The 13717-nt window shown below is 54.5% G+C and overlaps 6 protein-coding genes across 6 annotated transcripts; 2 read left to right on the top strand and 4 right to left on the bottom strand.

Annotated features, from left to right (window-relative positions):
* Positions 1-460: 460 nt before the first annotated feature.
* On the top strand, positions 461-1399 carry CLUP02_09726 (short chain dehydrogenase; the record flags this gene model as incomplete). Its single annotated transcript, XM_049288704.1, has 1 exon — positions 461-1399. One exon carries the CDS (start codon positions 461-463, stop codon positions 1397-1399), a length of 939 nt encoding a protein of 312 aa, XP_049145848.1.
* Positions 1400-3265: 1866 nt separating this feature from the next.
* Positions 3266-4413, top strand: CLUP02_09725 (endopolygalacturonase; the record flags this gene model as incomplete). Its single annotated transcript, XM_049288703.1, has 2 exons — positions 3266-3741; positions 3801-4413. The coding sequence occupies 2 exons, from the start codon at positions 3266-3268 to the stop codon at positions 4411-4413; spliced, it is 1089 nt and encodes a 362-aa protein (XP_049145847.1).
* A 502-nt stretch (positions 4414-4915) lies between these two features.
* CLUP02_09724 (uncharacterized protein) lies at positions 4916-5190 on the bottom strand (the record flags this gene model as incomplete). Its single annotated transcript, XM_049288702.1, has 2 exons — positions 4916-5014; positions 5083-5190. 2 exons carry the CDS (start codon positions 5188-5190, stop codon positions 4916-4918), a joined length of 207 nt encoding a protein of 68 aa, XP_049145846.1.
* Positions 5191-5334: 144 nt separating this feature from the next.
* CLUP02_09723 (SNF2 family domain-containing protein) lies at positions 5335-10318 on the bottom strand (the record flags this gene model as incomplete). The annotated part of the gene is made up of 3 exons (XM_049288701.1): positions 5335-5501; positions 5553-10134; positions 10193-10318. The coding sequence occupies 3 exons, from the start codon at positions 10316-10318 to the stop codon at positions 5335-5337; spliced, it is 4875 nt and encodes a 1624-aa protein (XP_049145845.1).
* A 290-nt stretch (positions 10319-10608) lies between these two features.
* Positions 10609-11052, bottom strand: CLUP02_09722 (uncharacterized protein; the record flags this gene model as incomplete). Its single annotated transcript, XM_049288700.1, has 1 exon — positions 10609-11052. The coding sequence occupies one exon, from the start codon at positions 11050-11052 to the stop codon at positions 10609-10611; it is 444 nt and encodes a 147-aa protein (XP_049145844.1).
* Positions 11053-11408: 356 nt separating this feature from the next.
* On the bottom strand, positions 11409-12215 carry CLUP02_09721 (uncharacterized protein; the record flags this gene model as incomplete). Its single annotated transcript, XM_049288699.1, has 2 exons — positions 11409-11856; positions 11887-12215. The coding sequence occupies 2 exons, from the start codon at positions 12213-12215 to the stop codon at positions 11409-11411; spliced, it is 777 nt and encodes a 258-aa protein (XP_049145843.1).
* Positions 12216-13717: the final 1502 nt, after the last annotated feature.

Here is a 13717-nt window from a genome sequence, read left to right as displayed (position 1 = left end):
TGTCAGCTGCCAGGCTTCGGAGTCAAGATTCCACCGACGGCCCTGAGCCCAGCTTGCTGCGCTCGTAAATTGCCTGGCAGTTGGATAATCCTGCTTAAGACAAGGACTCTGAAGAACACGTTCAAATGCCGCCACACCTCGGTAGGTCCATGGATGGCGTCTATAAGACCCATCGGACTATGATCGCCCAAGCATTGAAGACTTCTGGAACTATCGGTCAAAGCGGGGGACCCTGAACCCTGAAACCACCAATACCACCTTGCGACCAATATCGTCGGTGCCAGTGTCGAGCCCGGGACGGTCGGACGCCAAGTTTGAAACGTGAAACTCTAAAGCATAGTATATAAGAAGTTTCGCTCTTGCGCGCCGCGAAGCTTTCTCGTCGTTTGTGCAATCACGATCAACAATAGACAGACTCAAACATCAAACGACGTAGGAATTGAAGTAATCAGACTAAAAGATGGCGACAGCGTTTTTGATGGGCGGCTACAACTTCAGGCCGGACTCTGATATCCCAGACTTGACAGGAAAGGTCGTTCTCGTCACCGGTGGAAATGCCGGCCTCGGACTGGAGACCATCCGACAGATTGCAAAGCACAACCCTAGGCATATCTATCTCGCAGGACGCTCAAAGGAGAAGGGTGAAGCCGCAATTGAAGCACTGAGGAAAGAAGGCTCCAGCGTCGCGCCAATTTCTCACCTGCCGCTTGAATTGTCCTCATTTGAAAGCATCAAAGCCGCCGCTAAACAGTTCAATGAGTCTTCTTCTCGGCTGGACCTTCTCGTCAATAATGCTGGAATCATGGCGACGCCAGAGGGCCTCACAAAGGAGGGTTACGAGATCCAATTTGGTACAAACCACATGGGTCATGCACTTTTCACGCAACTCCTGATACCTACCTTGAAGAAGACGGCGACCGAGAATCCCGACGTGAGGGTCGTGTTCCTCTCCTCGGGCGCGGAAGGCTGGGCGCCCAAAGATATTTACCAGTTCGACAAGCTCAAGACCCAGATGCCCGAAACCCCCAGCCGCTTTCGTTACGGCATTTCAAAGGTGGCGAACATTCACTACGCCGCTGCCCTCGCCGAGCGGCATCCGGAGCTCAAGATTGTCAGCGTGCACCCGGGTATCGTCGACACAAATCTGGCACAATCCATCATCAGCAAGTCCAACTTCGTCTTAGGCACGATTGTGTACCTCGGCACTAAGATCGTAGCCGTCAGTCCCCAGAAGGGCGCGCTCAACCAGCTCTGGGCATCCTTCAGTCCAGACGTCAAGAGCGGCACCTTTTACTTCCCAGTTGGTGTCACCGGTAAAGGTACGAGATTGAGCAAGGACAAAGACAAAAGGGAGGAGTTATGGAAATGGACCGAAGACGAACTCCGGAGTCATTTGTAGGGGGATATCCGCAACTGGCCGAGCAGAAAAGAGACAGCTCACAAAAGACCAAATCCACCACCATTCACCAAACAAGACTTCGTATTTTCTTTTTCCTTCTAGCGTAATGCGGAGACAGAAATAAAGTGTTCCAAGAACCGGCAGTTTCATGTATGTTGAATCTCCGTGGCCAGAATCCGGTGGCTAAAGTGTCTAAGTTTGAATGATGCTGCATGAACCACTACCAAGTCGGTTTTTGCTGCCGTTCGAAATTGCACCGTGAGTTGGCAAAAACTACTCGAGTCGGTTAGATCCAATCCATTAGCCCACTATGAATCAGCAGAATCCGACGCTAAAAGCAGGTGAGTCGCAAAGTTCGGAACCCGATTGAAAAGGGCCCAAGGGGCCCCCTGGTCCAAGTAGATGACGGAAATGTCCACCGTCGGATCAAGCCCGAAGTTCACCCAAGTTCATTCGTCTAAACCTGTCACTGATAACTTGCCCGTCTTCAAGTGAGCTTAATTCGGAGCCGAGAATAGGAGGCCTGCTCGCCCCTTACAGCTTCCCGTCGGCTGACAGGGAAAGTATACGCGCAAGTCCGTATCCGCCGAAAGGAGAGGCTCTGTCCCCACAAGGCAAGCGGCTTGTCGGTCGTCGGATGCTTGGATTGCAATCAGGGCTTTAAGGTTAATCGCACCACTTTAGGTAAAGCCCGGGCTCTCCGATGCTCGTTCGTCATCAAATTCTTAACGAGACGACCGCGGGATGAGCCTCATGTTATGAGAGGCAGGAGTACACTTTCAACAGGAATTGTTCTTGCAACCACCAGTGTCGTTGGCGGAGCAGAAACATGCCATTCTGGAGCAAGTTGGAAGATGCACAACGCCTTGTCACATTCTTGCAGAATCCTTACCTCACCTCCGTTCTTGGCATTTCTTTTCTGTGGGAACTTCCCCTTTTAAACAACTTTTACACAGGCACACAGGGAAACACTGGGTCAGCCGCAGCGACTGGTGGGTAAAATACCGTGATTTTCTGGGTCTTCTTGGATCCCAAGAGTTCCATGATCGGATCGATCGGCAAATCAAGCCTATGCCAAGATGAAGCCAAGATGCCACTGAGATTGGAAATCCTACCTGAAGAGGCAGTTTCTTCATTGCCGCCACGCGTCAGAAGTGGTTGAATCGACTCGGCCAGATGGTCTGGAAGTCTTGGAAGGTGATCTATGATCATGTCTCGGTATTCCGCTGGTAGGGCGGCTGACACCGGCTTGGGGCGTAGGTTCCCGTCAGCCCTGTTCGTCCCAAGTCCACAACGACCGGGTATGATCCCATCGTCAGACCTGGGTCATCGGATAGTGGGCGAGCACCTCTTCTAATATTCTGCTCCCCACGTGGCAGCTTCGTGCCGCGGGCTTGCAGCATTTGAAGCTTAGATAATTTAAGCCAGTGTGGAGAGTCGCCTCCTCTTTTCGGTCCTTCGGGGCAACACTCCGGCGCTGCAGGGTCAGATTAAAGGTGGTTTTGAAATCATGGGCTCCTCTTAGCTCCTTCCAGAGACCGGGGAGATAGACAACGGTGATGCCGACTATCCGGCGTGGGAGCCGCACCATACCCAGTTGCGGAAATCCAACGAGCTTCCAACAAGTAGCATCGAACGAAAGGGGAGGAGGAGGCCTAGAGTCTTGCATGTTCGACAATTTGATATAAGTATCATCTTTTCTGCCCACCTCTTTTGCTTCTGTTCTTGATACCCCATCGTGCTTCTTCACTCACACTCTTTTCAACCACATTCTTTTTTTCCAACTCTAGTCTCTCATTCGACAATTTTTGTACATACTCGAAGTATTCCACGTGTTGATCACATACCAAAACAAATCAAGAAACGATGAAGTTCCTCTCCGTTGTCGCGGGCCTCAGCGCCCTGGCTGCCGCCGCCCCCGCCGAGCTCGATACCCGTGCCTCGTGCACCTTCACCGACGCCAAGACGGCCATGTCCAAGAAGACCTCCTGCACCGACATCGTCCTCAACGGCATCAAGGTTCCCGCCGGCGAGACCCTCGACCTCACCGGCCTCAAGGACGGAACCAAGGTTACCTTCAAGGGCACCACCACCTTCGGCTACAAGGAGTGGGAGGGCCCTCTCATCGCCATCGGCGGTAAGAAGGTCAGCGTTGTCGGTGCTTCCGGCAACTCCATCTCCTGCCAGGGTGAGCGCTGGTGGGACGGCAAGGGAGGCAACGGTGGCAAGAAGAAGCCCAAGTTCTTCAAGGTCAAGATCAACGACGGTTCCATCTCTGGCCTGAACGTCAAGAACACCCCGGCCCACGGATTCTCCATCAGCGGCGTTTCTGGCCTCAAGGTGTAAGTCACAACTCAATGTTGGGTTTTTGGACAGTAATACTGACCCGACTATTCTCTAGCTCCAACATCCTTTTCGACAACAAGGATGGTGACTCCAAGGGTGGCCACAACACCGATGCCTTCGATGTCGGTACGTCTTCTGACGTGACCATCTCCGGCGCCAAGGTCTACAACCAGGACGACTGCCTGGCTATCAACTCTGGCACCGGTATCACTTTCGAGAACGGATACTGCTACGGCTCCCACGGCCTGTCCATCGGTTCCGTTGGTGGACGTAGCGACAACACCGTCCAGAACGTCATCATCCGTGACTCCACCATCGAGAAGGCCGACAACGGTATCCGCATCAAGACCATTGCCAACAAGACTGGCAAGGTCAACGGTATCACCTTCGAGAACATCACCCTCAAGAACATCAACAAGAAGGGCATTGTCATCCAGCAGGATTACGAGAACGGCAGCCCTACCGGCAAGCCCACCGCTGGTATTCCCATCACCGACGTCACCGTCAAGAACGTTAAGGGTACCGTCGCCGCGAAGGGCACCAACGTGTACATCCTTTGCGCCAAGGGTGCCTGCTCCAACTGGAAGTGGTCTGGCGTCTCCGTTACCGGTGGCAAGTCCTCTTCTGAGTGCTCTGGCATCCCTTCCGGCTCCGGTGCCAAGTGCTAAATGCTTGATGGTGGGAAGCTTAGGAGCGGTGCTCCTGAGTTGAAGTTGTTATGACTACAAAGATCAGGATCATGGTCGTAAGTGATGGCCTTGCGACTTGGGTGGAGGTAGTGCTACGGAACTCCCATTTGGGACCCCGTTCGACTGGTCATCGTTCAATTCTTAGATACCCTTCGCGGAATACAGTTCAATTAATTTTCAATCTCTGTAAAATTTCGGTACAATCATCCGGATAACTTGACTTCGTCAGCCTGATTAGCGTCGTGGTCACGAGAACTTTACATCATCCAATGTTCTTGTGTTAGGAAATGTGACATTCGTTCAAATAAAATGGACGCATCTATCAGGTGTGTCGAGTGACACATGCTAACCGCAGAGCCGTGGGCCATCACCAAGGCCTAAACATCACCATCACAAGCATCATTATACGAGATTCATCTCGGAATCGACTTCATTCGTCTAAAGGTAGTACTAATACACGCACCATCGAGCCCCAACGACCCTAGGCCTCGTACAACTCAATCTGAATGCCGCCATCCACCTTGTGTCTCCAGGGATTGACTGCCGTGATCAGGAACCCCCCATGTGAGACCAAGATCGTCTAGAGTCGACCACCAGACCCCAAAAACCATCCTAACCTCGCGGAAAATGGAAAGAATACAGACATACTGAAGCTTTTTTGTAAAGTCTAACAAACGAATCGCGGCATTCGTCCATAATAATAGCCACGACCGTCATCTTGATGCAAATCGCGTTGTCCACTCCGACGCCAGGCATATCTCACGCGCGCCCAGCGTGTCCTACCCATAAACCATATTGCTACAATCGAAACCTCCGTTTTCCGCTCATCTGTGCGCAACGAGTGACCTCTCGTTATCTATCGTCGTCTTCTATTCGAATCAGACGGCCTGTCGACGACAATTAGACTTGTCCGTCGGCAAGGGCAAGTCTCTGTTTCAGTGTCTTGGCCTTCTTGCCACCGCCTCTGCGTTGCTTCTTGGTTCCCTTCACTTCGGGCTCGGCTACAGGCGTGGCGGTACCCGAGGTTCCGTTGGCTCCATTGCGGTTGTCATCAAAGTTGCCCTCGCCTGTGAACATGTTAGTATGTCCGTGGGTAGCATGGACAGCAAACAACTTACCCTCGTGGTACATCTCGTCCAGGCTGACGTCCTCATTGACCACCCGCTTGCGCTTCGTCGTCTTCTTCTTCTTCTCGGGCTTGTCGAATTCGCCGGCCTGAAGCATCTCCTTCTCACGCTGCTCAATCATCTCCGCCTGCTCATCGTCGGCAAGCCACATGGCAATATCGCGGTTGCGGTTCTCGGGAGCGCGGCGACCAGAGAAGTCAACACTGGCACCACCTCCCTGGATGACGACGCGCTGCACCTCTTCCTTTTGCATGGCACGCTTCCGGATACGCTCCTCAATCGTTCCCTTAGTGATGAGACGGTACACGGTAACCTGTCGAGTCTGACCCAGTCTGTGAGCTCTGTCCATGGCCTGCGAATCGATCGTAGGGTTCCAGTCGGAGTCGTAGAAGATGACGGTGTCAGCAGAGGTAAGATTGATACCAAGACCACCAGCACGGGTCGACAGAAGGAAGATGAAGATCTCGGGACGAGTCTGGAAGTCGGCGACAGTATCTCTTCTGTCTTCGAGCTTGGTCGAACCATCGAGACGGCAATACTTGTAATTGCGGTACGTAAGGTACTCCTCCATGAGATCGATCATGCGTGTCATCTGGAAGTAGAGCAGCACACGATGACCCTCGGCCTTGAGCTTGGTCAACAGCTTGTCGAGAGTGGCCAGTTTGCCGCTGTCAGTAACAAAACGGCGCATTGACGGAGTCGCAATGTTGTTGAATTTCTTCTTGTCGTTATCCGGCGCAGGGAGCAACTTGCGGGGCGGGAATCGGTCAAAGGGAAGCTTCTCAGTAACCATGGCCCGTTCTTCCTGGATCGTGGGGCCAAACAAACTCTTGCGCATGGATCTGTTGAACAGGATACTTTCCGTCTCCAGACCGGTTCCACTGCTACAGCAGCTCACCTCAATGGGTGGAGCAGAGGCGCGCGGGCGACCGGCCTGCTCCAAGCGTCCCAAGCCGCTGTCGACATACTCCTCTCGGGCCACGTTCATGAGGTTAGCCATGATGCCCTCTTGAGTGATGTCTGCAAGGGGTTGTCTGTTGTTGCGGGCGGCGATCTTGAACAAGGCATGAGCGGGGGTGAAGTTGGCGTCTTCGGCGTCGTCGTAAGCAATCTTCATGAGGGGCAAGCGATCCTTCTTCTGAGACAATTCGACGGCACGAGAGAAGACGTCCTCGTGGCTAGCCTTATAGACCTCGGTCGGGCTGGTATCAGCGAAACGCAGGAAGGAAAACGCGTCGGATCCCTCGAGACTGTCGCGGATGTGCTCTGGAGTGAAGATGTTCATCATGTGCTGCAGAATCTTGTTGCGCCAGCCAGCCTTCAGGTTGCCGCGGTCGGCCTTGTAGAGCCTGCCATCTTGTCTCCAAAGGAGACGAGGCAACTCGTACTCAATCAAGTTTCGAGTAGAGTAGCCGACGGCGACGTTGTTGCCTTCTCTGACAAAGGAAGCCGTCTCCGCGAAGTAGCCGAAAGAGAAAGGAGAGGTCGTGTCGGCTCTCTCGAACAGGTCGGGATGGTTGCAAACCTTTCGGAATTGCATGACGAGGTTCATGAGAGTTCCAGAGTCGTCATTATCACCCGTCGTAGCCTTCTCAATGAGATCCATGATACTGATCTGGTTCCGCAGGTTGCTGTAAATGGCGCGCTGTCTGTAGGTGAGATCGCAGTAGACATCCTCCTCGATCTTGTCTCCAAGCTCCTTCTGGACATGCTTCTTGACACGACGCAACATGAACGGCTTCAGAATCATGTGCAGACGTTTGAGCTGATCTTCGTTGAGCTTCGTGTTACTTTGTGCGTGTGACTCAATATCCTTGGAGAACCACTCGCTGAACTCGTCGTGAGAATCGAAGAGCGACGGCATGATGAAATGGAGCAAGGCCCACAGTTCCTGCATGTTGTTCTGGATGGGGGTACCCGTGAGCAAGAGACGGTTACGGCAGTGGAAGTTGAGCAAGCTCTTCCATCTGGAACTCTGCGAGCTCTTGATGGCCTGCGCCTCGTCGAGAATCATGTACTGCCACTTCATCTTCTGGAAGTAGGCGACATCAGAGACGACGAGCTGGTACGACGTGACACAGACGTGGAACGATGCATCCTTCTTGTAGGTGGTGTGCTTGCGGTCCCAGAACTTTCGCAAGACCTTTCGGTCACCAGCAGAACCCCAGTAGGGAAGGATCTTGAACTCGGGGACGAACTTTCGGATTTCCTGTTCCCAGTTGTGAAGCGTAGACGCGGGCGCGACGACGAGGAACGGACCCCAGATATCGTACTTCTCAGCGAGGTAGGCCATGACGGAAATCGACTGAACAGTCTTTCCAAGACCCATCTCGTCGGCGAGAATGCCGTTGATACCTTGCTCGTACAGGTTAGCGAGCCAGTTAAGACCCTTGAGCTGGTACTCCTTGAGCTGCGCGTTGATGAGCTTGGGCTGCTCGATGGCAACGTCGCCCATGCCGGCAGGGTTCTGGAAGTTCATCTCGCCCTCCTCGTCCATATCGGGGCCCTCGGGCTCGTTGAAAGCTCTGGCCTTTCTCTGTGCCTCGGCGATGGCATTCTGAGCATTGGCCATGGCGGCTTGGCGCAGGTTCTCCTCGTCTTCCTCCTCAAAGGTGAGATTCTCAAAGTCAGTGACCTTGGCGCCCAAAGGTCCTGTCGGTTCAGCGATATCGAGATGCTTGTTGTGGGCAGTCTCGTCCTTGTTCTCGGCTGCAATCTCGGGGTTATCGGTACTGCGTTCGACCTCATCCGTCTTGATCTTCTTGCCGATGAAATGGGAGTACAGCTCAGTCTGCGAGATGAGGAAGTTGAGCTTTCTCTTCTGGCGGGCAGCTTCGCGCTCGGCTTCTTCCTTGCGGGCGTTCTCAATCTCCTGCTTCTCGGCAGCCTTTCTGAGATCACGCTCCTCACGCTCGTTGCGCTTCCAGAAGCCCATCATGTCACGCATAACACGCTTGGCACGGGCCTGCTGATCCTTGGTGCCCTTGTTCGTCCGCAGCTGCCACCTCTTGGCCTCTTTAGATGCGAGGATGGCTGTCTTCTTAAGGTTGGACGCCTTGGTCTGGTAGGACTCGGCCGCCATCTTGTAGGTCTTTGAGACATCCTTGCGGGCGAGATCGCGCCAAATCTGGTCGTAAATTTGGAGGAAACCCTTGGTCTCGAACTTGGCGTCCTTGTTGGGAGGCTCCTCGGGCTTCTCCTCCTTCTTCTCCTTCTTTTCTTTCTTGCTCTTGCGCTCCTTCTTCTCCTTGACGGGCTCGACGATGGTATCCTCGTCAATGTCGACGTCGCCGTCGCCTTCGACCTCGACGTCGGGCTCATCCTGATCCACATCCTTGTCCTTGTTCTTCTCTTTGTCCTTGTCTTTGGACTTCTTGTTGAACTTGATGCGGATCTTGCCCTCTTCCTTGATCGGGAGCTCCTCGCCAGCGTCGATGGCGGCTTGCGCAGCCTCTGCAGCGTCCTTCTCGGCCTGCTTCTGCTCCTTCGACTTCTTGGGCCGAGGACCGCTGCGACCCTTGCCCTTGGGCTTCGTGCCGGGTTCCATGTCAGACGCTTGGTAGGTGGCCATGGTGCCTCCGTCCAGGTTGAGCTCGGCGAGGTTGCGAGCGGGGCCCTTGATGCCCTTCTGGAGAATCAACTTCGTTTGCAGAGCCTTTTTGTTAGCACGCTCGGCATCCCGCAGGTGCTTCGCCTTTTCGGTCTCATCTTCGGCCAATCGTGCGCGCTCCAGCGCAAGCTTCTGTTGTTCCATGGTGACAGCCATGGACTTTTCACGACGACGCTTGCGCTGCATGTCCTTCTTGCGCTCCTTTTCGGCAAAGAGCTCACGTTCTCGGACCTCGTTCATGGCCTCCTCGTAGTAGATGTCGTCGTAGCGGCGTTTGCCGAGATCGGCGTGAGTGCCCAATCTGCGGCCCATCTCTCTCGAGAACTCGTCGCGTCGCTCGACATTGCGCTTGCTATCCTTATCTTGCAAGAGGCGACGTCGCTTGTTGCCGCTTTCTTGGTACTCGGCACGATCAGCTGTGAGTTCGGAGTCGGTAAGTTCGTCGGCATCGGCATCGAGCTGAGCAATCAGATCCGTAACCTTCTTTTCTTTATCGGCAGGCAGGGTTTTTTGCTTCGGCTGGCCATTGGCCTGGCGCTTGGAGGGGATGCGAGGTGTTGGTGTCTCGAGTTTGGACGAAGCACGGCGGCTGCTCTTGGGAGTCGATTCGGCATCTCTGATATCGGAAGCTCTCGACTTTGACTTTCTAGGTACTCGCTCTTTTCTCTCCTTACGGGCCAGGGGAGTGCTGGATCTCTCCTTGACGGGCTCCGGTCGGAGTTCAATCTCGGCTTCGCGCTCGCTGCGCTCGGTGCGCTCGGTCTTGACTGGAGGGTCGACAGAGCGGGGCTTCTCACGGTCGGTCTTGGGCTCAACAGCCTTCTCTTTTTCCTTTTCCTTTTCATTTTCCCTTTCCTTTTCTTTCTCTTCGACGGGTGGCGGTGATTTCGACTTTGGTTTTGAAACGGGTTCGGCACTCGAGAGAATGTTGGAGAAAGACATAGGGTCAGCGCGGCTGGGGGTCTGTGGCGGAAAAGTCAGTTCTTGGTCTATCAAGGTAGTCAATTGCAGTATTACTGACACTAGCAGGAGCTTTCAAGGGAGACGGCTCGGCCTTGCCTAGAGGAGGCAGAGACGCGACGGCGCCACCATTGGAAGATGCATGCACGCTGGGCGACGCAGCATGCCGCAGACTGGGGGACGTCATATGCGGCGTTGCCCTGATCGATGGGCTGATGGAACCGGTAGGTGGTTGATGAGAGTGGGAATGGGAGTTGGAGTGCGAATGTGAGTGGGATCGCGGACTCCTCGGGGGGAAGTTGGCTGCTGATGGCGACGTGTATCCTGCGCTGCCGTTCTTATAATACGCGTGCGAGTCTCGAGATGCCGGCTCAGGTTGGGAGTAGTTGCCGTAGGGATCGCCGCGTGTGGTCTGTTTGATGATGAAGAAAGGAAAAAATTAGCCAAGGCGAAGGAATGGAGGTGGCCGTGATGGAATTAAAATTTGGGTTGAGGTTTGGGTTGGTTGGGATTTTTCTGTCCCTCGGGTAAAGTTGGAGATGGACGAGAAAGTGGCTGCTGGTGCTGTGTGTGCAGGTGCCGATGCTTGTGCTTGGTGGTGCTTCCTCTAACGCGTGTCGGGGTTGGAAAGGGAACAAAAATCGTGTGAATGTGCAAGGGAAAACAGAAGAGTAAAAAGGAAAAAAAATAGGGAAAGGGATGGGAAATTGATGGATCGAGATAGACAGACGGGTGTACTGTGTATGGATACGGAACGTGAATGAGGTAGCGCCACGACACGGGCACGAAGCGAGGCGACGGACGACAAGAGAGACGGGGAAGGAAAGGCAAGGGACGAAAATGACGAGAAGGAGAGGAAGGGTGTAAAAAAAAAAAAGGTGCCAAAATTACAGGGAAAAAACTGGGGGACGCCGGTGTCATTGAAGCCGTGAACAATAGGGGATCCAAGCATTCCGCGGTGTTTCTTATCCAGCGGCACTGCTGCTGTTGCTGCTCTTCTCGCAATCTCTCACCCTCCTGTTCCCCCCCCATATCTCGCTCCTCTCGTCTGACTTCTGTGTGTGAGGTATCCTTACGCCTGAGGTGCTCCGCTGCATCCTCTCCACACCATCGTCTCCGAAAATCCGGATGGGGGAAAGGGAGCAAAGGGTACAAAGACGGCGTAAGCACAACCTCCAACACCAACACCAGCACCAACCAGTGTGGCCACTAAAAAGATCTAGAGCACAGACAGCAATCGAGCAGGGCCAAACAGAAACAAACCACCTGGATTGCTCCTATTGCTGTCTCTGCTGGTGCTGGATGCTACGGTACACGAGGAAGAGCAGCAGGGGAAGCCAAGGTTGGAATGATAGCATGGAGGAGCTTCTTGGGAGGTGACGATGGGTAAGGATGGTACAGAGCCAGGACAAGAAGCAGTAGCAAACACGGGAATACACCAGGCAGCATCGCATCGTATATACACCAATGCGATGCCACCGTGGTAGTTGAATCATGAATGACAAGATTACGGAATTATCTCTTACCTTGGGCGAGCCATTGGCCGCATTAATGTTCCAACCTGCGTCAGACACCCTCCTTTCTCTTGTAGTGTCAGTCAACGGATCGTAGTAGCTGCTCGTAGCAGGCTTCTCGCGCGTCTGATGCGACTCGGGTGGCGGGTAGTATCCGCTCGGGGGGTGCAACGGCGACAACGGCGGAGCTTGATGATGTCCAGCTCCCGAGCTGCTGCTGGCACCGCCGAGCGCGGGCAACGAGGGCGCAAGCGGACCGCCGGCAGCCGTCGAGGAGGAGTAAGGATTCGGATGCGACAGGCCGGACTGATGGGATCGCGGTGAGTGATGCGGGAGCGCATGGGACGTCGACGAGGCTGCTTTGGGCGACGAGTAGGAAGAGTGCGGGGGGTGATGGTACTCGGACTGGGTAGGCGATCGCAAGTTGAAGCCCGAATGGCGCGTGCTGCCGGGCGCGGGATTCATGATGTCGCGATGGCGGCGGCGGTCGCGATCACGGTCGTCGTCGCGATCATCGTGACGGGAGGGCGCCTGCAGGACCGTCGAGCGGAAGTCTTTAGGGTGGTCCATCGTGACGGGATGCGGCGATGGCGTCGTTGTCGCAGAACCCTACTCGACTTGTACGCGGATGGCGCTCGTAACTGGACGATGCAGTAGTGGGTGGGGGAGGGGGGTTTGGATGAGGAAAGAAAGGAGAGGGAAGAGAAGGGGAAAGGGAAGGGGGAGAGGGGATTGATGACTACAGCGAGGATCGCGGACCCATGTGCAGAGCAGAATGGGTGGTGGACAATCGAGGGGAGGTGATTGGGTTACGCGTTGGGGGTTTTGGACAGGAGTGAAGCAAGTGAGGCGGATCGCGAAAAAAGGACGTGGAGTCGGAAGTTGGCGTCGTGGGGAGGTGCAGGGGTGTGTGGTTCAAGAATTGGTGGTACCGTGGTATGGGGTTCGATGGGTAATGGTGATGGCGGGCGTCGGTGATGCTATTCGCGGTGCTCGCGGCAAGGTTGAAATGAGCGGTCGACCGAGAAACCTGAAGAACGGTGGAAGAAGTGGGTGGCGATGATGGAATTGTGTGTCGGATCGAGAGTTTTGGCGGTATGGAGTGCGAATGTCGGAGCTAAGGTCGGGGGGAACGTAGATGAGGATGGGGCGGAGGATGACCTGTCCCTCTGACACGAGAAGAGAGCGAGAGAGAGAAACGAGAAGAGGAGGCCAGACCAGCAGGACGGGTGGTGGATGTGGTAGTGGTGGTTATGGTGGTGGCCCAGGTTCGGCTTTGCAGACTGCGATGCGATGGATGGGCGCGCAAGCAGGGTTGAGTCTGCGCGGGTGTAGTATTGGAGATGCTTGAGCCTTGAGCCTTGAGCCTTGGGGAGGATGTCCAACTCCACAGTCCGTGTTGCTTTGCGGCTTTTGGCTTTGGCTGTTGTCTTGGGCCCTTGGCTGGGCGGTATCACCGGGTGTGTCTTGGAATGAAGCTAGCTGAGCTGGAGCTGGAGCTGGATCGGTGATGGGCTGCGCTGCTATGCTGGTATGACCTTGCCGGGGTATTCGTACGTGTGTGTGTGTGTTGTGGGTTGTGAGTGTGTACGGAGTATGTGTGGTGGTGAAGGCGTCGTGTGCTGGTGGCGACGATGTCTTTAGAGCTCTTTGTGGGTATAGTACTCCGTGTTGTGGTGATGATTGACGATGATTAGGAGAGGTAAGGAATACCGGATTGATGGTGTATCCGTCAATGTTGAATGGAAAGAAGAGGAAGCAAGGGAATTGTGAGTGCGTCTTGCCAATCGGGTGTGTGGGCGGGCGGACTTTGATGCACTTGGGACTCGGAGAAGAGCGAGAGCAACCTGGAAGTGAATGGATGAGTGAGCGATCAAGACGAGACTGGAGAGAAGGGGTGAACAACTTGAGCCAAGTGTGTGGGTGATCCAATGGTCCAAGGATGGATGGATGGGATGGGATGGGATGGGGGGTGGGTGAGGGCGATGCCGATGCAGTCGAGTGGAAGACCCCGTCCCCGTCCGTCCCTTCCAGTTCCAGACTTTCCAGACTTTCCAGGCGTGTCTCCAGTT

This window comes from Colletotrichum lupini, chromosome 5 (assembly GCF_023278565.1).
Source record: "Colletotrichum lupini chromosome 5, complete sequence".
NCBI classification, from domain to species: Eukaryota; Fungi; Ascomycota; class Sordariomycetes; order Glomerellales; family Glomerellaceae; genus Colletotrichum; species Colletotrichum lupini.
Note: the sequence above shows the minus strand (reverse complement) of the source record. Positions and strands in the feature narration are given on the sequence as shown.